Raw genomic sequence first — 22,284 nt, forward strand, 5'->3', positions numbered from 1 at the left:
GATTAAGTTATTTTTATCACACAAGTAAGTACTTACTAATATGACAAGTAAGTGCAACAAATGTGGTAAGTACGAGAAACAAAAAAGTTGTCGAAACATGTCGACATGGGATCTAGTTTTGAAGATCTCGTCGCGATAAAATCAGTGGCGAAAACGGATCATCGATCGATAACACTTTTTAAATTTCGGTCATTCAAAACAAATCTGCATGCATGCATGACGAAGAGTGTGCCAGCTGCCGCACGCTAATAACAATATGCAGCGCAGTTAGTTAGATTTTCCCGTTATTATTTCCTGCTTTGTTGTTCTTTTACTATTGTTTTATTTTTATTTTATCCTGTTTGGTGCTTAGTCTTTCCTTTTCAAAAAAATATTTTTTGTACTATTATTACACCAAACACATCGCACACATATTAAAAAACAGATACTTTTATTCATCACACCAAAGAGTATTAAAGGCCTACATGGCGGCTACATAGGATCTTCTGGAGTAGAAGGACTACTCGATCTCATCTTCTTATTCGAATTGAAAAGAAATACTAGCCTCTATTGCTTAGAGTGGGCGCACGTAGACACCAAGCGCATCAAGATATATACCGCTACGCCCGAAGAACCCAACGATGCTGCTATTCTTCTGCGCGGGTATGGTGAAAGGGGTTCCCTTCGCTTCTCCGAAAGGCCCGTACGTCTTCACATTCGTGATAAATTTCAAGGAAGTTATTATGTTGTGTCGGTCTTTGTCATAAATGCCGAATGTTCCAGAAACTTCCTTCATAAATTCAGAAGCGCCGAGCACAAACTGCATTGGAACGAAAAAGAGAAGTACGATTAGTTGCTTATATATGCAAGTGTGAAAATTCCATAAATATTTCTTCGGGGTCCACTGACCGTGTTTTGATTTCCTCCCGAACCTCCCCAGGGTCCAGCGTTGTGCTTCTGTCCAGTCTGGTCAACATAAGAAAATTTGATTGAATCAACAATTGAGCCGCTGCTAACAGTGATGCTCTCCAGACGCCTTGGTACTGCCTCTAAAATGTCTTTATCACCCCCTCCATTTCCACCCCATGGTCCAAGCTTTGTGAGAAGGCTCTACACGGTATAACGATTATATGATATTTTTGTTAAATAAAAGGATCAATGTGCGCAAAAATTGATATCTATATCTTCAAATAAATATGTGGGGTGTTCAACTAACCTCTGATTTCAACACGGGACAAAATCCATGGATTGTGAGTTCTATGATGTTACCGTCACTCCTTTGTTCATGGAGCTTTTTATGAATGACACCATTTGCCATTGCAAACTGTCCCGTCCCACCAACAATAGCCCACTCGCCTTCTTCAACAGATATCCCCATCACTTGAAGCGTTGACCCCTTAAACCTGTACAATGTTCATATATTGTTAGTACATGTATCATGCACCCATAAAAACTGTAATAGGGTACTTCCTAATAATAGAATCAGATGTAGTCTAATTATAATGTATATGAAAATGTGTCACCTAACAAAGATATATAACCATGATTTCTAATTTTGCGACAACTAATGTATATATAACCATGTGTTTGTGTGTGTACGTACCTTTCAATCTCAAAGGTTATGCTGAAAGTATTCTGCCAGTTACCAGCATAGATATGCAGGCCTTGTGCACGCGCAACGACAGTGGCGTCAGGGCTAGGGCCATCACATATCGACCAGTTGTTAACAACAGTCGAACCCAAACCAGTAGTAGCATTCGAGTCTATTATAACTGACTGATTTTGGTTTGAACCGAGGGAAGTGTGGAAAAGGTACAGGTTGCTGAAGTTGAGCTCAGTGATTTCTACAAACGCGGCGCAGGGAGTAATCTGGAAAGTAGCCATGGTGACCGGTGAGTTGGGAGTATGTAGGCTTATGAGATGCTAGTATTGCTTTGTGTGATAACAGGAAGGTTGGGAGTGTTATTTATAGATAGCCAAGGCCAATGCAAGCGTGTCTAGGCTTAGATGGACCGACACTTCCCACGTGTTTTGTGCTTGTGAGGATCAGCCATATGTACCATGAACACGCTAGGATACGTACAAGGTGAGAACTGTTGGTGCTGACTCACCGTTGTGCATCACGAGCAAGGGAATCACTCGTTTTTAGATATGATGGCAGTAAGAAATAAACGCTCGTACGGGTAACTCGTACTGTACACCTCGTGCAACACGAGCTCATGCCAGGATAAGATTTTGCGTGGGAGGCCGCAATTACTGATTAGCTGCATGTTGTCAGTTGCAAAATGAGTTTGCCATCTGAACGGCAAGCTGTGGAATCCTATGGGATGAACCATGAAATGGAGAGCTGAAGATGATTACTACTGGTTCAAGAGAGATAGGGCCGTGAATCACGCCTATCTTCAAACTTCAGATCTCAAGCATCTTAGAAATTTTTATTCCGAGCATAAATTGTGTTTGAAAATTTCAGATGATAACTGAGTACTAATTTTTGATAACCTTTGTAATTATACAACTCACTATCCCTTAGGCTCCGTTTGGAATGTAGTTTTTATACTACCCTTGTAATATTCTACATTTGTATTATACTTGTCTCCAATCGAATACACTCATAGGATAGTATTTTTAATCCAGTTGTAAAATGACAGTAACTTCTTAAACAAACACCGGCGGAAGGAGCCGAGCCTGGATGCCCTGTGGAGATCTGGCTGCTGCGCCCATGGTTTTCATTTTCAGTGGTATTTCAATGAAATTCACTGAATTTCATTAATTTCAGTAGACACTGAAATATTACGTTTCGGCCAAAATATTTCAGCAATTTCAATAGTACACTCGAAATCAAATATTTTTTAAATATTTTTCAAAAATTTCAAATTTTTAATTAAATTCAAATGAATATTTCGGCCCTTTGGCCGAAATGCAAACTGAAATTACTGAATTTCAGTGATTTCGGTTGGTGCTGAATTTTTTTCTATACTGAAATTTAAAACTATGGCCGCGCCTCGTCCTGCTCGTCGTGCTGTTGGCCACCCCGTGGCTACTCATCGTCTACTGCCACCGCGCGGCGCCCGTTTGGCCGACGCACCAGTACCTAGTCATCGCCTCCCCCGCGCCCGGCCACGAGGACGGCGCCCAGCCGCGCTTCCCTCCGTTCAGGAGCAGCAGGTCAAGAAGCTCCTGATCGCCCAGCCGCGCTTCCCCTCCGTCCAGGAGCAGCAAACACTGGTACCCGTGGATCGACATGTGCCAGTACCTCGTCAACAGCCGCCTCGGCGTGCCCCTGCTCCACGACGTGCGCTTTGCCTCTACGGCGCTGCCTCTCCCTCTTCTTCCCATCGTCTCTCCGTCTTCCATGACGTGGACTAGCAGCGGGGCAGCGGACGAGCGGCGCTAGCTTCAAAGGGGATTCGGTCTCGGCGGCTCGGCTGAGAGACAGCAACGTACATACCCGTAACGTACCACGACGGCTGGTGTCAGACTGGGCACACCAGCGTCGAGTGACAGCAGTGGCGAGCAAGCACGGGCGCGCGATACAACCTCCAGGTCGCACGTAGCAATCCACACTCTCGTCCCTATCTCTTCTCCAGGCGGCCAGACAGCATGTTCAGACGTGTCTGCAAGGCTCCATGCAGTTAGATTTTAATTTCTTGATTGAAAGTTTGTACAAACTGAATCTACGAACAAATGCAAAAAATATTTCACTATGATAACTCCAACATTTGATTTGCGCTTGCAATAGTTCTGCCACTACTTTAGCCCGCACACACACATTCTGGAAAACAAAGGTTAGCATCCTTCCTCGTTCAAACATTCACCCCTCTTCTGAAATGGTTTCACATCGTGCAGATTCATTCAATGGCTGAGGATTAATCTCAGGGGATCTGTGGTATAATGTCTAGCTAGCAATTGAAAAAAACCAATTAATTAACGAATTGACGTAGTCTTGTCTGCAAGTGTACCACCTGTGGTGTTCTTGAAGAAAATGAGGCTGCTATAGCTTCGCAAGTCTTGTTTGAACATCATCATATAGAAATTGGGCTCATCGCTTTATTGACATGCATGTCATCACTTATGAGAAGTCATTTTCAGTACCTTTGTTATTGCTTACAAACATGTTCACCAGGCGCAAACCGAAACAGATCCGTCCAAGATGCTCAAAAATGTTTTTCTTTTGTGCTCTTTAGTTCTATCTTCTTGAACAACCCCACCAACACATTTGTAGTATAGGCCTAGAATAAGTATCTATTTAATTACTAACTTCTTTATTTTAGTTTTCCCATCGACAGTAAATTGTAGTACAAAACTGAATCTCAAGCCCACATGCATTCCGGAATGGCCGTCGTTCAAACAAAGGTGAGACATCCTTTCTCATTTACCCCCCTGGTTTCAGTTGTGATTGTTCAATCCCTATCCATTATATGTAGCTTGGGTTTCACTACTAGACCACTGTTCACTGTTCCAGCTGTGAAATATATTATTAGATCATTTTAAATAGACTTCGTAACGTATTTTCCTTACCAATGAGACAATACCGTAACATGTTTCTTGGTTGTTTTCTACATGTTAAGAGTACTAATTACTACATGAATTTCTGATAAAAGAATCAATACAAGTATGCTCATATGCTAAATCGAGTCATACAGTAATATAAGATCCGTTCAACTGAGGAAGGCACCAAAAGAGGCTGTGAGCCAGAGCACAAAGAGACCGCCACCGTTAGTGCATCTACTTGCGCCACCTACCACATGACCACAACCCCTGGTACATAACTATTACTTAATGATACACATGAATGTGAGGTTTTCCTACCTTATTTCAATTCTGTTTGAGCTTGCTTTTTTTCTGGTTTGTGAGAATATCTGGAATCATATAAGGTATGGTAAAATAGTTGATTAAGGCACTTCTATTTTTTTGGATTGTGAGCAGGCCGACTGGTTTCTCATGCTTTTAAATGATAATTACAAATGATGGGCAAATCCTCTATTTAATACATATAGCCTCCTTGTGTACATAAAGGCTAATGCTTACTGATTGAATGGTGTAAGCATGTTGATATCTATCAATTGTCATGAATGCCACCCCATTAGTTATTCTTGAGCTTAGTTTTGGCTTGCACATTTTGGTTTGGTGCTTAGTTCAAGGCCACATAGGTTCTGGAAAGAGGGGACCTTAAAAATTAGACTCCAATATTTAACAAAAGATTCTTAAACATTCACGCACCATCAAGTGTCTGGTTTGCAATCTTTGTCACGCATTACTTTAGGTATCTCTGAGCTACAAAATGGGATAAACTTATTTTGAAAGAAGTTAAATCACATGATTATAATAGCAGTAATTTATTTTAATATTTTGCCGTGTCTTAAAGCAAGTGGCTAATTTTACTCCAACGTTGGCGTGTGGAAGGTATCATAATTATTAGAGGAACATCTACATACATGCACATGCGCTGAGCTTTAACGAATTCATGCAATTCTCATTTGCTACACATGATCTAGATTTTATTTTCACAGCTTCAAAGATATAGTAAGGACAGTTCTGGAAGCCAAGCTCGATTTATGATTTTGATTTGATAGATGGTGCTCTCTTACAGATACTAGCAAAAATGTTTTGTAGGTAATGTTGTCATTATTGTTTCCTTCCTTGTGACAGTACTTACGTAGCTATTTCCTCAATTGATTTGCCTCACTAACATGTATTTTGTCTTTACTTCAATGTAAGCAATTTTAAGTTGCTTAAGATGTACCAATTGTTTCGCAACAACCCACTAGCATTTTGATACTGAGCTTAATAGAACTTCTATTATTGTTGATCAGACGGAACTCTATGACATCATCTGAGAAAGTACACATTCAATCATCTACCATGACGCGATGCAACAATATTTATTTCTTGGATCACAATGCATATAATTGTAGTATTACTGTGTAGAACGCATTGGGACTGTATAACTGTAGTATTACTGTTCAGAACGCATTGGGATTTTTTAAATAATAATATTGTCCAAAAGTTCAAAAATATTTGTACTGCCTATTTTGCTCTCGTATATTCCTGATGTTGCAACAATATTTATCCCTTGGATCACAATGTATATAATTGTAGTATTACTGTGTAGAACGCATTGAGACTGTATAACTGTAGTATTACTATTCAGAACGCATTGGGATTTTTTAAATAATAATAATGTCCAAAAGTTTAAAAATATTTGTACTTCCTATTTTTCTCTCGTATATTCCTGATGTCTTTTCTTAATATATTTATTTTTTAGTTATTGTGATGGGAGCCTTTGTGGGAGTCTTTTTAGGAGTAAAAAGAGATCACACTCTCGATCACTAATTTTTTGTAGATCAACCAGACTAAATTTCTCTCTTGAGTTGCATACCATTATATTCCTATTATTTCTCTCTCTTCAGTTATATACCACTATATTCTGCAAATTGAAGGAGACAAGCACAATATTTAAATGTATTACAAACATATGTATACAAGTTACTTTTTATCCCTAACAACTAAGAGTCAAAATAGATGGGCGCAGCAATGCGCGCCATCAATGATCTAGTAAGAAATAAATGCATGGGTAACGTTGCATGCGTTGTTGACTGGGGGCGTGCACCTTGTTCATCACGAGCCCTCTCTGCTAAGTGCTCACAAATAGAACTAGATTTTTTTTTCAGGGAGGGCATCGTTACTGTACATCGCAGCCCTTACATTGATCTTGTTTGTAATTTGATTTTTTAAACAATTTTCTAGCAAAATTCCATAATTATGTTTAGGGAAAAAAGTGTAAATTCAGTACCATGTTCTTGCCGCTGACCGGAAAACCTGTTGTCATTACTAGATTTTCCGCGTATGCCGAGTGTTTGATCCTTCGCTAAGGGCCAAAGCACATACACTCGGCAAACAGACATATGCTGGGAGTAGCTCACGGAAAAGACAAGGACATGGCAACGAGATATTGTTGCCAAGAAGAAGACAAGACCAAGAAGGCATAGTCGATAAACGGAAGAAACGCCAAGAGCACCAGACGGCAAAGAGATGTCACGTGGCTTGTCCATTTGCATCTAACGGCTTCGTCACATGCAATTTTCTTTACCGCGAGCTAGGAACGGCCGCTCGGCAACCCACAAATGACCAAAACAATCTAACCTGACAGGTAGGTCCGCGTGTCCCACATGGCAGTGCATGCTCTCGAAAAAGAATACCACTACTGGAGTGCTACCTTTACCGAGATGTACATGCTCTCAAAAAAGAATGGCACTACCAGGGTGTTATTCTTTTCGGAGAAGAGCCCTCGGAAGCCTGTTGAACCGCTCAGATGACCCCTCTTCCGAGGAGGTGCTCTTGTTAAAGGGGGTGTATTTCCGAGCGATGCTCTCGAAAATGTGTCCCACTGCTTTTGTTGTCAAATTATTTCTTTTGTCATCTCTGCAATTGAAAACAAAATAGGTACATTTTCTGTCTATAATTTGATTGCAGAAAATGACATCATATCAAATGAATATGGGAGCTCCTTGCTTCCAAATTGAATGTGGCAGTAATAAATAACTGAATGTGGCAGTAAGAAATAAATGCATGGGTAACTCTGCATGCGGTGTTGACCGAGGGCGTGCACCTTGGGCTTGTTTGGTTTGTTGTATTGCATCTGGCTCGCACCCACCATGCAATATATTGATTGTTTGGTATGCTGCATGTCTAGTTGGACCTGGCCCGACAGATGCAAAAAAGGCCTCCGGGCCAGGCTGAGCGGAAACGCATGTTTCGGCCGTTTCCGCGAGCCTGCGTCGGCGCGTGCAGCGACGCCCACACCCACGTGCGAGAAAGAGGGTAGGGTTCCCACCCTGACGCGCCGCTCTCGTTCCTGACGCGCCGCTCTCGTCCCCCACCCCGACGCGTCGCTCTTGTCCCCCACCCCGACGCGCCGCTCTCGTCCCCACCCCGGCTCGCCACTCTCCTCCTCCACAGGTTGGTTCTCCTCCTCCCTCCATCCCTCTCGGATCTGATAGACCCAGGCAAGTACGCCGCCGCCACAAGCGCACCTCCGCCTGCACGGGAGCAGCTGCCAGCCCTCGCGAGCTCGTCGCCTGCGGACGCTTTGGTCGGAGCGGAGCTCCTGGCCATGGCCATCGTGGCCATGGGAGCTGCTTCCAGTACAGGCTACTCCCTGCTTACAATTTTCAGTGTAGGTCCTTCGTGGCCATGGTCATGGGAGATGCTCCTGCACATGCTTTTGAAATTTATTGTTCTAAATGTTGATCTGAACCTGTGCTAAATGTTGACCTACCCTCCATTTCACATGCTAAGATCTGAACCTGTGCTAAATTTATGGTTCTAAAGGTTCGTGCAGGTCTTTCTTACTATGCATCTGAACCTGTGCTAAATGTTGACCCCTGTTTACAATTTTTGCACATATTTTATTTTGTTTTGATGTAAATATTATCAGTGTTAATTTATCATTATTAAATATGTGCCAAATTTATATATATGGATGACAACAGCAAGACTCGAGATACGCTGATAGTGCAACCTACTGGTTTGGTTGCTGTTTTGTGTGCATATATGGCCACTATAACTACAAGGGCTAGAATTAGAAATTATCGTGCTCCACTCCGTTATGTTATGCTTGAGAGTGACATAGCTAGGTTGTCCAATCTACGTTTTATCTATGATACCAATGATATAAATTGCCATGACCTACTAAGGATGAATAGGGCTCCATTTTATAACTTGTGTGCCTTGTTCCGTGACCGAAAGTTGCTGGAAGACAGCATTCATACCTCCATTGAGGAGCAGCTTGCAATGTACCTTCTTGTAGTTGGGCACAACCATAGGTTTAGGGCAATGAAACCCATATTTAGGAGGTCAATTGAAATAATCAGTCGATACTTTAAGGCAGTCTTATATGCAATTGGAGAGTTGCGTGATGAGATGATCCAGCCCCCATCCAATGAAGTTCATCCAAAAATCCTACATAGTAGGCGGTTCTACCCATATTTTAAGGTAATATGTTACCATTTAGAATTTGATGGACATGATGGATCTGTTTGACATCATACAACCCACCAAACAACATCTGTTGTATGTTGCATCTCTCATACAACCCAAGATGCAACATACCAAACAAAATCTGAGCTGAACCCGACTCGTACCATGCACCCAACCAAACACACATCTCATTTTTATTTTGCATCAGCTCAACCAGGACAGGACCACCCACGCTCCTTCATGCAATACACCCTGGATGCACCCAGGCAACCAAACACACCCCTTGTGCATCACGAGCCCTCTTTGCTTAGTGCTGATAATCAATACAAAATTCTTTTAGGGGAGGTCATCATTACTGTACATCGAAGTCCTTACATTGATCTTGCTCGTAGTTTAATTTTTTAATTATTTCTAGCGAAATTTCATAATTATATGTAGGGAAAAGGTGTGAATCTAGTACCATGTTGTTGTTTATTTTGGATCGAACTTTGGGGATTTCATTACTTAACAACGGTTCGTTACAATCAGCACCACCAGGCTGAAAACTAGAAAGTGAGGGCTCTTATCAAGCCAAATTCTCAAATATCCAATGTGCAAGCAAACTGAGCACATTGATCGGCAACTCAATCATAATCCATGCTTACATCACGGATGAAGGGAATAAGCCGCGGTAGTGCCGTGACGCGAGCGTGTGCGTTCACGCTGGGAGCGTCGGGTGCGAGCCGGGGCAGGACCCGTGCGCTTGTGTGCGCCTCGGGTGTAAGTGTGCGCGTGTGCGCGTCGGATGTAGGTTTGCGTGTGTGCGTTTGTTGGCGCAGCGGGAGCGTCGGTAGGGCAGGACCTAGTCGCGAGGTGCCGTTAGTTCGCCGCGTCTTCCGCGTACGCGCGTGGCGGGCGCGTGGGCTGTGTGGGCGCGGATCGTGACGAGCAGGGGTGGGTGTGGCGCGGCGGGTGCGTGCATAAAGCCGCCCCAGGCCATTGTAATCTACACCGAGCTTGAGATCGAGCTCGGGAGAAATAGAAAACACACTGTTTGTCCGGCGGGAGGCGTTCGAGCACCGGCAACACTCATGACCATTACCACCAGTTTGCACCACTGTGCTTGTTGGAGAACGTAGTAATTTGAAAAAAATTCCTACGCTTCATAAGGATCTATCTAGGAGAATCCAGCAACGAGCAAAGGAATAGAGCATTTTCATACCTTTGAAGATCGCTAAGCGGAAGCGTTGCTAGAACGCGGTTGATGGAGTCGTACTCGTAGCGATTCAAATCGTGGTGGATTTCAATCTAAGCGCCGAACAACGGCGCCTCCGCATTCAACACACGTGTAGCCCGGTGACATCTCTTATGCCTTGATCCAGCAAGGAGAGATGAGAGGTCAAAGATGAGCTCCAACAGTACGGCGGCGTGGTGACGGTGGAGCTGCGTGGTACTCCGACAGGGCTTCGTCAAGCTCTACGGAGGACAAGGACGAGGAGGAGTAGGGTTGCGCCTTGGAGGTAGAAGAACTTGTCTGTTGCAGCCCCAAAACCCTCCACTATATATAGGAGGGAGGAGGAGGAGGGACGACCACCTCTAGAGAAACCCTAGGAGGTGCGGCGGCCAAGAAGGAGGAGGAGGTGGCGCCCTAGGCTGGCTTGCCACCCAAGGCAAGCCTCTCCATGCCCTAGGGTTGGCCCCTCTTGCCCTTGTAAGCCTTGGGCCTTAGGTGGGTGGCGCACCAGCCCACCTAGGGGCTGGTTCCCATCCACTTTTGGCCCATGTAGCCTCTTTGGGCTGGTGGCCCATCCCGGTGGACCCCCGGAACCCTTCCGGTGGTCCCGGTACGTACATTACCGACGAATCCCAAAACACTTCCGGCGATCAAAACTCCACTTTCTATAGATGAATATTTGCCTCCGGAATATTAAAAAAAATAATTTCATTAAAAAAGAACCCAAAAATAAGCAAAATCTGAAACTCTTTAGTCCCGGCCCGTGTAACGAACCATGACTAAAGGTCCTGCCCCTGGGGCGCTACGAGGCGCCCACGTGGAGCACCTTTAGACCCGGCTTGTAACAGGGCCGGGACTAAAGGTTAGGCCTTTAGTCCCGCCCCTTTAGTCCCGGTTGGTGAACCGGGACTAAAGCCCCTTACGGGCCGGGGCTAAAGGCCCCGTCCCCACTAGTGGCGATTCAGATTGTGGTCGATTCCGATCGAAGCGCCGAACAACAGCGCCTCCGCTTTCAACACAAGTGTAGCCCGGTGACATCTCCTACGCCTTGATCCGACAAGGAGAGAGGAGAGGTTGAAGGAGAGCTCCGGCAACACGACGCCGTGGTGACGGTGGAGCTGCGTGGTACTCCGGCAGGGCTTCGCGAAGCTCTATGGAGGACGAGGACGAGGAGGAGTATGGTTGCGCCTTGGAGGTGGAAGAACTTGTGTGTTGCAGCCCCAAAACCCTGCACTATATATAGAAGGGAGGAGGAGGAGGGCCGGCCACCTCTAGGGAAACCCAAGGAGGTGCGGCGGCCAAGAAGGAGGAGGAGGTGGCGCCCTAGGCTGGCTTGCCACCCAAGGAAAGCCCCTCCACGACCTAGGGTTGGCCCCTCTTGCCCTTGTGTGCGCCTTGGGCTTTAGGTGGGTGGCGCTCACTACTAGGAAAAGGCTTGCTAATGGCGCATCTATTTTGGCTACTAATGGCGCACTATAGGTGCGCCACTAGCATCACGCCATTAGATTTTTTTACTAATGGCGCACCACAAGTGCGCCATTAGTATCTGGTATACTAATGGCGCACCAGGCAGTGCCTCTCAGGTGCGCCATTAGTATGCCATTAGTATGCCTCCCAGGTGCGCCATTAGTATGCTTCTGAGGTGCGTCATTAGTATGCCTCCGAGGTGCGCCATTAGTATGCCTCCGAGGTGCGCCATTAGTATGCCTCCCAGGTGTGCCATTAGTATAGCCCATGGTGCTCCATTAGTATATGGTATTCTAGCATATATATGTTTTGTTTCAAAACCACAAATTCAACAGCACATAACACATATATCAAATATATAATACATAATATGTGCCCAATAGTTTTACTGATCCACAACACATAACATATATGCAAAGTTGCATAACAAATTTCATGATCCATATATCAAAACTCCATAGCATCCATACATCCAAAATTCCATAGCATCCATATATACATATAGTTTCATAGCATCCATACATACATAGCTCCATAGAAAATATAATACACAACGATACAACCCAAATCTATAGGGCAGTGACAAGAGTAATCCCAGCCTATAGATCTTTGACCCCATCCAGAAAATGGGTTCAATTTCATTGCTTGTTCTTTCGATACCTACCAGGCTTGTTCAGATCGTTCTATGCCACTGCATATTCTGCTCAAAGGTCAAAAGTGTCGGAAATGACTGAGGACCAGCATGATTCCGAAAGACATCATTTTCCAATGCAGAATTTGCTGAATGATTACTGAAGCGTGTTCCTTTCTAACTCGCTATATATGGGTAGAGTTTTGAACTTACTGCTTTCTCATATTTCTTGTACAATTCCTCAAACTTCTCACCCCAGCAATCAGCCAACCCCGGAGCTTCATTAGGACAAAACAGGGACCAATCCTCATTATTTTGTACTCTTTGCATGAATAGATCAGGAACCGAGAGAGCAAAGAAAAGATTCCTCCCACGGTTCTCCTCCTGTTAAATTGGCATTCATCAGAACACCTTCTAGAGATGGTATATGACAGAAACACACATCACAAACAAAGTGCATAGGTTTGGGTCATAGTAATCAGATAAATATTTAAAAGCCTCCATATTATGCAAAAATGTACTACATAAATAGTATGTTAATATCAAGTATTCTCTTGTATGGACATAAATTGCAGCAAACTAAGACTTGCAGAGGCATCTGTAGGACAGGGTGCTCTTTAAATGTATGAGGTAAATCTGAATGTCATAGAAAGCACAGAAGATTTGAATGGTTATGTACTTCAGTTGCAAAACAAAAACAGTAATTAGATAATGCTGGGCTAACATTTTACCTTGCCATGGTTCTTCCTCAGATCAAGGAACTCAAAAATATCAGCATGTCAGGGCTCCAGGTATACAGCAAAGGCACCTGATTTTTGAAACAATGAATGGATTTCAGAAGCGTTGAGGAACCAACAGAAGCATTGCCTCTTCATATACTTCCTCTTTTCTTAAATATAAGATCTTTTAAAAAATTATTATAAACTACATAGAAAACAAAATAAGTGAATCTATACTTTAAAATATGTCTAGATGCATCTGTATTTGGTCAGTCATAAAATCTCTAAAAAGTCTTATATTTCGGAGGGAGTATAAGAAAAGAAGGCTAAAAAAACCATTATGTACAGAGTACGATGTAGCGACACACCCCACGTGTTTTGTGCTTGTGAGGATCAGCCATATGAACCATGAACACGTTAGGATACATACAAGGCGAGAACTGTTGGTGCTGACTCACCCTCGTGCATCACGAGCAAGGGAATCACTCGTTCTGAGATATGATGGCAGTAAGAAATAAAGGCTCGTACGGGTAACTCATAATAAGGAGTAGTACACCTCGTGCAACACGGCAAAATCGACAAATATGATCCTTAGATAGTAAAAATTTACAAACTGGACTACGTTCGAAAATTTTCCACTCAGCTAACCCTTTTATGTGACGTCCGATACTTAGGCGTCACACTATACTGTGTGACGCCTAAGCGTCGGGTGTTGCACATGCTGCAGTGTGACGCCGAGAGCTTAGGCGCCACACATGCATTTATGCTCGGCGCTCAGGCACTCTTCCAGCACCTCCACCCACAGAGCGCCGGCGCCCACGTCCGCGTACGCATGGGCGGTGGCCTTCGCCGACCGCCGCCTCGTGGCACGGGTGGTGCCCACGAGGCAGCCCGCGAGGCGGCTTGCCGACTGGCCGGCCAGGGCCCTGGCCGCGGTCGGGTTCACCAAGGAGGCCGTCCCGCGGAAGGAGTTCCGGGGCATCCCGGGAGAGGGCGACACCGGCGGCCTGGGGACCGATGATGCTCCCCCAGCGGCAACGCCGTCGTAGCCGCCACGGAACAGGGCCGACAACCCCAGCCTGCACAACCCCCTGATGCGTCTCGAGCGCATGGGATGTGGTTGGGTTGGCGTCATCTTCGAGTGGGAGGGCGTGGTGGTGGAGGACGACACGCGGCTGGAGCGGCAGGCGTGGCTGACCCTGGCCGAGGAGGAGGGCAAGTCGCCGCCGCCCGCGTTCATCCTTCGGCGGCTCGAGGGGATGAAGGCTGAGCACGCCGTCTCCGAGGTGCTATGCTGGTCTCGGGACCCCTCGGAGCTCCGGCGCCTGCCTCGAGGGCGACCGCGGTTGCGCGTGGCGTCGGGCACTCGCTCCGGACCGTGGTGGTGGTGGCGGCGTGGGCGAGCGGCAAGGCCACCGCCCATGCGTACGCCGACGTGGGCGCCGGCGCTCTGTGGGTGGAGGTGCTGGAGGAGTGACTGAGCGCCGAGCATAAGTGCATGTGTGGCGCCTAAGCTCTCGGCGTCACACTGCAGCATGTGCAACGTCCGAGGCTTAGGCGTCACACAGTATAGTGTGGCGTCTAAGTATCGGGCGTCACACAAAAGGGTTAGCTGAGTGAAAAAATTTCGAACGTAGTTCAATTTGTAAATTTTTACCATCTAATGGTCATATTTGTCGATTTTGCCGTGCAACACGAGCTCATGCATGTGACAATCAGGATAAGATTTTGCCTGGGAGACCGCAATTACTATACATCGATCAGTAGCTGCATCTTGTCATCCCATCTGAACGGCAAGCTGTGGATGGACCATGAAATGCAGAGCTGAAAATGATTACTACAGGTTCAATGAAATGCAGAGCTGAAAATGATTACTACAGGTTCAAGAGAGATAGGGTCGTAAATCACGCATATCTTCATACTTCAGGGCCCATGTATCTTAGAAATTTTTATTCCGAGCAAAAAATGTGTTTGAAAATTTCACATGATAACTAAGTACTACTTCTTGAAAACCTTAGTAATTGTAGAACTCACTATCCCTTAGTAAATTTGATACTCACTCCGTTCCAGTGTATAAGTCATCTTACGAAAACCAAATAATCCAAAACACAGTTGGACAGACGCATTAACTTTCACCTCGTTTTTTGTTTTTTGCCATGAATAAAGAAACCAACCAATAAAAGATGTGTGGTGTGTATGTTATTAATGACTTAAGACTAACTACCACGACACGCAATGGTCATTTCATTGCATGTAATAATATTAATTACGAAATTAGCATTGATTTTTCTCGTTTTCCTCTTCGTCTTGGTCACGGTGCATAACCCAAGATGACTTATACACGGGACGGAGGGAGTATTCACAAGCCAACCCATTTGCGCATTTCTACATGCCATAATTAGGACAACATTTGCAATTCGAGGCTCGTGCATCTCGAGAACTTGTCTAACCGACAAGAGAATCTTAGATCTGGTGGCAGTCAGAAATAAAGGTATGGATAATGCTGCATGCGCTGTTAGATTGAGGAGGTGCACCTTGTGCATCACGAGCCTTCTGTGCTCAATGCTCACAATCAGAAAAGCCTCATTACTGTATAACGGTCCTTACATTGATCTTGCTAGTAATTCGACTTTTTAGTGTTCTAAATACTTTAAGTTAAATTAAATTTTCTTTTTCGTATAACTACAAAACATATGCAAAAGAAGAGTGTAAATTCATACTCCCTTCGTTCAAAAATATAAGATGTTTCGCATATTTTAATATGAACTACATAGGAACAAATATGAGGGAACAAGCACACTAAAACTTGTATGTATACGTCTAACTCATGCTTCCGTTCCATCGACTCTGTCACAACAATGCTCTAGAGCTCGCAATCATGAATGGTGTGGTGCACGGAGGAGGATGACAAGCGGATGTGGTATTGTGTGCATCATTGCAGTGGTGGAGCTTGGGGGTTTCAGCCTGGGCCATGCCCCCCCTCCAGCTCAAAAGAAAACAAGCCTATATACATTTATGTTAGATCTATTTTTCGCTACAAAACAGTTGAAAGTAATGAGGTTTGCCCCCCTCCCCTCCCATGTTTTTGGTTCAAGCTCCGTCGTTGTTGAATAGCGATGACGACCAAGCCAAGCAACCAGTTGGGTCAGCACGGGCGACAAAGTGGGTTTCCCGCCGCCGCCGCCTGCCTAATGCTGGCATGAGGACGGAGGGAAGCCCATTTGTATGCGGTAATTAGTCATGTTATCAGGTCCAGTTATGTCTGTTCACCATTGAACGGGCATCGAGACTTTGATGCGGCACGGGCGACCCTCTTAGCCGGCACACCGCTTCAAGGTTGGCTGCAGTGAGAGGCCCCGCCTTCTCTAGGCTGGCATGAATGCGGCACACAGAGCTGAAATGCGTTGGCACAGGAGATGTTTTTGGGTGGACCCAACGTGTCCGATGCTTAGATGGCTATGGTCTGGATGCCCATAAAGCCTTCTGGTTTGCATTCAATTTAGTACGAAAACGGACAACCGCACTTCTGTACGGACAGATAGGGTACCATGTTGGGTCGCAAAGTGCGTCCAGACCGCCCGGGCTGGGCGGTCTGGACGCTTGTGGTCGGTTTGAGAGCCCATGTTGGAGATACCTTTACTATGCAATGGTCCTTATATGCATCTTTTTAGTAGTACTTTGGTATATAAGATTTATTTTGAAAATACTAAATGGTAAGTTGTGGAATCATATGGAATGGACCGTGAAATAAAGGGCTGAAAATGATTACTACATGTCCAATAGAGATAGGGTCGTGCATCACACCTTCCCTTGTATGCTAATAGAATATATATGTTTGACTCAAAAGTATGAAGTATGGTATGGCTATGTGGGAAAACAACAAATCAGAAATATATTGTGACAATGATAGATATGTGTATGTGGAATTCTGAGAGTATTATGGTTTAGAAAAAGAATAATCCCCATGGGAGTTAAAGTCAAGGAAAAAATAGCACACTATATGAAATAGGGTTGTCCCTGAAAATATGCCTTGAACGTGTTATAGTGTGCTATAGCATGCTATTAATGAGACATTGTATACCGATTAATTTAACGAAATAATTTTTTATATGCAATAGCATGATGGTATGCACATTTTTACATGCCATAATAACGATTTCGAGGTTCGTACATCTCGAGAACTTGTCTAACCGACAAGAGCATATCAAATCTGATAGCAGTAAGAAATAAAGGCATGGTTAACGCTACATCAGTCGTGCACCATGTGCATCACGAGCCTTCTCTCCACGGTGCTTCCAATCAGTAAAGCATCATTACTGTACGACGGTCCTTACGTTTATCTTGTTAGTAATTCGATTTTTTAGTGTTCTAAATAATTTAAGTTAAATAAATTTTCCTTTTTCTACACTACAAAACATATGCAAAAGAAGAATGTAAATTCATTCTCCCTTTGTTTGAAAATATAAGATGTTTTGCATATTTTAATATGAACTACATATGGACTAAGATCATCTACTCCATGACCTGTAAATCCGGTCCCTCAAACGTCCGTGAACGCGTCTGGGCGCGTCCGTAGACACTGATCGGGCGTGTCTTGAATAATGCCTTCCACACCCTTGTCCTTCATATCCAAACCATCAAAACCATACAAACCTATGCAATGCTACGCGTAAATGTCGATCATCACACATATTTTATCAGATCATCATTTCCTTGCCGGACAAAATAAGCATAGGTCGTCATATTTAACGGCAAACAATGCAAACTAATTTAAACATAAATAAAATATAAACACAAGGGCGAAGGGCGGAGGAATAACCATTTCCTCGCCTTCCCCTACCGATCGTCTACGCGGCTGTGCCCGTACCCGCGCTGCTGCTAATATACCATAGTCCTCTTCCCCTCGCCCGCGTTTCTCTTCCTCCCTCCCTCTCTCTCTCTCTCTCTCGCTCGCTCTCCCTCTCTCTCTCCCTCTCCCTCCCTCTCTCTCCCTCTTTCTCCCTCCATACACCTCCTCTGGCCGCCGCCCTTTCTCCTCCTCCATCCCTCGACCCTCTTCCCTCCTCCCTCCACTTCCCTCTCTCTCTCCTCCCTCTCTTCTTATAGAAATATTAGGTCAAGAACCTCCCTCTGTTCTTGTAGAATTTTGTAGTATAGAAAATTTATGTATAAAAATTTGTAGTATAGAAAATTTAGGTATAAAAATTTGTAGTATAGAAAATTTAGGTATAAATGTTTAGTGTGGATGTCATCATGACTTTTATTAAAAAGTAGGAAATATTAAGTGCCCATTTGTCGAAACAGGAATTAGGTGGCATTCCGGCAAAACATAGCACATTTTTTATGTCACTGCTCCATAAATGTAATGTTAAATTACTTATGATTTGGTTTAAATTGCAGTCTGTCGGAATTCCTCATGCGACTTTTATTATGTTTTTGATAGAGGAATCCCAACTGTTATCATGGGGGTCCTTTCCTATTATTCTTCTCATGATATATTACTTGGTATAATCCGTGAGAAAGAGAGAGGAAACGACCAGCACTTACGGTCGAAATATCAGAGGGAGAATCTTGACTGTTGTTGTGGGGGTCGCTTCCCTCTTCCACTTCTCGCGATATATACTTTGGTATAATGCACGAGAGAGGGAGAGGAAGCGACCATCACCAACAGTTCAAATGTCGGAGGAAGAATCATGAGTGTTCTCGTGGGGTCGTTGCCCTCTTCCTCTTCATCTTCTCGCGATATATACCTAGGTACAATGAGCGAGAGAAGAAGAGGAAGCAACCAGCATCGACGGTCAAAATATCAGAGGAAGAATCCTGATTGTTGTCGTGGGGTCGCTTCCTCCTCCATTCCCGTGTGCTAGAGGTTTTAATAATGCAAGCGGGAATGAAAAGATGAGCGATCATCACCGAAGATCAAAATATTAGTGTGAGGGAATATCCACCAACATACATCATCATATCAGTGTGAGGGAGTGTCCACCAATATACTCTTAGTTTATATGCTGCGTGTGCTGATTCAAAACAGAACTTCACTGGCTGGTGCGTAGAGCAAAAGGAAATACTTTGCTACCCTCCATACTGGGTCTAATCTTTCACATAACTATGGTAGGGCCATGAGTTTCAGGCTGCCATGTTTCTTAAATGTTTGTTTCCTGCTTTGTTTCTTACTGTTGTTGTATTCTTGTTTTATCCTGTTTGGGGCTTCGTCTTTCATTTTCGAACAAATACCCATTGTATTATTATTACATGAAACACATCGCACATATATAAAAAAACTGATCCTTTTATTCATCACAACAAAGACAACTACATGCCCACATGGGGGCTACATCGGATCTTCTGGAGTAGAAAGGACTACTCGATCCCATCTTGTTATTCGAATTGGAAACAAACACTGAAAATAAGAACACTAGCCTCTATTGGTTAGAGTGGGCGCACGTAGGCACCAAGCGCATCAAGATATATCCCGCTGCGCGCAAAGAACCCAACGATGCTACTATTCTTCTGCACGGCTATGGTGAAAGGGGTTCCCTTCGCTTCTCCGAAAGGCCCGTAAGTCTTCACATTGGTGATAAATTTCAAGGAAGTTATTATGTTGTGTAGGTCTTTGTCATAAATGCCGAATGTTCCAGAAACTTCCTTCACAAACTCAGAAGCGCCGAGCACAAACTGCATTGGAACAAAAAAGAGAAGTACGATTAGTTGCTTATATATGCAAGTGTGAAAATTCCATAAATATTTCTTCGGGGTCCACTGACCGTGTTTTGATTTCCTCCCGAACCTCCCCATGGTCCAGCGGTGTGCTTCTGTCCAGTCTGGTCAACATAAGAAAATTTGATTGAATCAACAATTGAGCCGCTGCTAACTGTGATGCTCTCCAGACGCCTTGGTACTGCCTCTAAAATGTCTTTATCATCCCCTCCATTTCCACCCCATGGTCCAAGCTTTGTGAGAAGGCTCTACATGATATAATGATTATATGATGTTTTGTTTAAATAAAAGGATCAATTAATGTGGGCAAAAATTGATAGCTATATCTTGAAATAAATACATGCGGTATTCAGCAAACCTCTGATTTCAACACGGGGCAAAACCCATGGATAGTGAGTTCTATGATGTTACCGTCGCTCCTTTGTTCATGGAACTTTTTGTGGATGACACCGTTTGCCATTGCAAACTGTCCCGTCCCACCAACAATAGCCCACTCGCCTTCTTCAACAGATATCCCCATCACTTGAAGCGTTGACCCCTTAAACCTGTACAATGTTCATATATTGTTAGTACATGTATCATGCACCCAAATAGACTGTAATAGGGTACTTCCTAATAATAGAATCAGATGTAATCTAACTATAATGTATATGAAAATGTGTCACTTGACAAAGATATATAACCGTGTTTTCTAATTTTGCGACAACTAATGTATATATAACCATGTGTTTGTGTGTGTACGCACCTTTCAATCTCAAAGGTTATGCTGAAAGTATTCTCCCAGTTACCAGCATAGATATGCAGGCCTTGCGCACGCGCAACGACAGTGGCGCCAGGGCTAGGGCCATCACATATCGACCAGTTGTTAACAACAGTCGAACCCAAACCAGTAGTGGCATTGGAGTCTATTATAACTGACTGATTTTGGTTTGAACCGAGGGGCGTGTGGAAAAGGTACAGGTTGCTGAAGTTGAGCTCAGTGATCTCTACAAACGCGGCGGAGGGAGTTTTCTGGAAATTGGCCATGGTGACTGGTGAGTTGGGCGGGGCTCTGGCTCAAGAGATGATGTAGGCATATGAGATGCTAGTATTGCTGTGTGTGATAACAGGAAGGTTGGGAGTGTTATTTATAGATAGCCAAGGCCAATGCAAGCGTGTCTAGGCTTAGATGGACCGAAACATCCCACGTGTTTTGTGCTTGTGAGGATCAGCCATGTGTACCATGAACACGCTAGGATACGTACAAGGGGAGAACTGTTGGTGCTGACTCACCGTTGTGCATCACGAGCAAGGGAATCACTCGTTTTTAGATATGATGACAGTAAGATCTAATGTATGTAGTTAAACATTAATGCTTCTAAGTCTTTGTGAAAATATACCCGTATGAATTTTGAAGAATTAACTGTTGGATGGATCGGATTATTATTGTATGTTTCCTAAAAAATCTTGAAATTAAGAATATGAACACGCTAGGATACGTACAAGGGGAGAACTGATGGCGCTGGCTCACCCTCGTACGGGTAACTCATACTGTACACCTCGTGCAACACGAGCTCATGCCAGGATAAGATTTTGCGTGGGAGGCCGCAATTACTGATTAGCTGCATGTTGTCAGTTGCAAAATGAGTTTGCCATCTGAACGGCAAGCTGTGGAATCCTATGGGATGAACCATGAAATGGAGAGCTGAAGATGATTACTACTGGTTCAAGAGAGATAGGGCCGTGAATCACGCCTATCTTCAAACTTCAGATCTCAAGCATCTTAGAAATTTTTATTCCGAGCATAAATTGTGTTTGAAAATTTCAGATGATAACTGAGTACCAATTTTTGATAACCTTTGTAATTATACAACTCACTATCCCTTAGGCTCCGTTTGGAATGTAGTTTTTATACTACCCTTGTAATATTCTACATTTGTATTATACTTGTCTCCAATCGAATACACTCATAGGATAGTATTTTTAATCCAGTTGTAAAATGACAGTAACTTCTTAAACAAACACCGGCGGAAGGAGCCGAGCCTGGATGCCCTGTGGAGATCTGGCTGCTGCGCCCATGGTTTTCATTTTCAGTGGTATTTCAATGAAATTCACTGAATTTCATTAATTTCAGTAGACACTGAAATATTACGTTTCGGTCAAAATATTTCAGCAATTTCAATAGTACACTCGAAATCAAATATTTTTTAAATATTTTTCAAAAATTTCAAATTTTTAATTAAATTCAAATGAATATTTCGGCCCTTTGGCCGAAATGCAAACTGAAATTACTGAATTTCAGTGATTTCGGTTGGTGCTGAATTTTTTTCTATACTGAAATTTAAAACTATGGCCGCGCCTCGTCCTGCTCGTCGTGCTGTTGGCCACCCCGTGGCTACTCATCGTCTACTGCCACCGCGCGGCGCCCGTTTGGCCGACGCACCAGTACCTAGTCATCGCCTCCCCCGCGCCCGGCCACGAGGACGGCGCCCAGCCGCGCTTCCCTCCGTACAGGAGCAGCAGGTCAAGAAGCTCCTGATCGCCTAGCCGCGCTTCCCCTCCGTCCAGGAGCAGCAAACACTGGTACCCGTGGATCGACA

General features: G+C 44.1%; 2 protein-coding genes across 2 annotated transcripts; both read right to left on the reverse strand.

Annotated features, from left to right (window-relative positions):
* Positions 1-413: 413 nt before the first annotated feature.
* Positions 414-1,924, reverse strand: LOC123418463 (jacalin-related lectin 10-like). Its single transcript, XM_045107008.1, has 4 exons — positions 1,583-1,924; positions 1,196-1,382; positions 889-1,089; positions 414-799 (listed from the first exon to the last, which is right to left on the reverse strand). The coding sequence occupies exons 1-4, from the start codon at positions 1,861-1,863 to the stop codon at positions 554-556; spliced, it is 915 nt and encodes a 304-aa protein (XP_044962943.1). The 5' UTR covers positions 1,864-1,924; the 3' UTR covers positions 414-553.
* Positions 1,925-19,257: 17,333 nt separating this feature from the next.
* On the reverse strand, positions 19,258-20,773 carry LOC123418464 (mannose/glucose-specific lectin-like). Its single transcript, XM_045107009.1, has 4 exons — positions 20,451-20,773; positions 20,064-20,250; positions 19,753-19,953; positions 19,258-19,663 (listed from the first exon to the last, which is right to left on the reverse strand). The coding sequence occupies exons 1-4, from the start codon at positions 20,729-20,731 to the stop codon at positions 19,418-19,420; spliced, it is 915 nt and encodes a 304-aa protein (XP_044962944.1). The 5' UTR covers positions 20,732-20,773; the 3' UTR covers positions 19,258-19,417.
* Positions 20,774-22,284: the final 1,511 nt, after the last annotated feature.

This window comes from Hordeum vulgare, unplaced genomic scaffold (assembly GCF_904849725.1).
Source record: "Hordeum vulgare subsp. vulgare unplaced genomic scaffold, MorexV3_pseudomolecules_assembly, whole genome shotgun sequence".
In the NCBI taxonomy this organism is placed as follows: domain Eukaryota; kingdom Viridiplantae; phylum Streptophyta; class Magnoliopsida; order Poales; family Poaceae; genus Hordeum; species Hordeum vulgare.

Excerpts from the sequence above, each read along its gene's own strand:
- LOC123418464 (XM_045107009.1), bottom strand. The coding sequence starts at position 20,731 with ATGGCCAATTTCCAGAAAACTCCCTCCGCCGCGTTTGTAGAGATCACT. Across the intron at positions 20,251-20,450 it reads ATAACCTTTGAGATTGAAAG|GTTTAAGGGGTCAACGCTTC; the intron begins GTGCGTACACAC and ends AACATTGTACAG. Across the intron at positions 19,954-20,063 it reads GCCCCGTGTTGAAATCAGAG|AGCCTTCTCACAAAGCTTGG; the intron begins GTTTGCTGAATA and ends TATATCATGTAG.
- LOC123418463 (XM_045107008.1), bottom strand. The coding sequence starts at position 1,863 with ATGGCTACTTTCCAGATTACTCCCTGCGCCGCGTTTGTAGAAATCACT. Across the intron at positions 1,383-1,582 it reads ATAACCTTTGAGATTGAAAG|GTTTAAGGGGTCAACGCTTC; the intron begins GTACGTACACAC and ends AACATTGTACAG. Across the intron at positions 800-888 it reads CGGGAGGAAATCAAAACACG|TTTGTGCTCGGCGCTTCTGA; the intron begins GTCAGTGGACCC and ends GTTCCAATGCAG.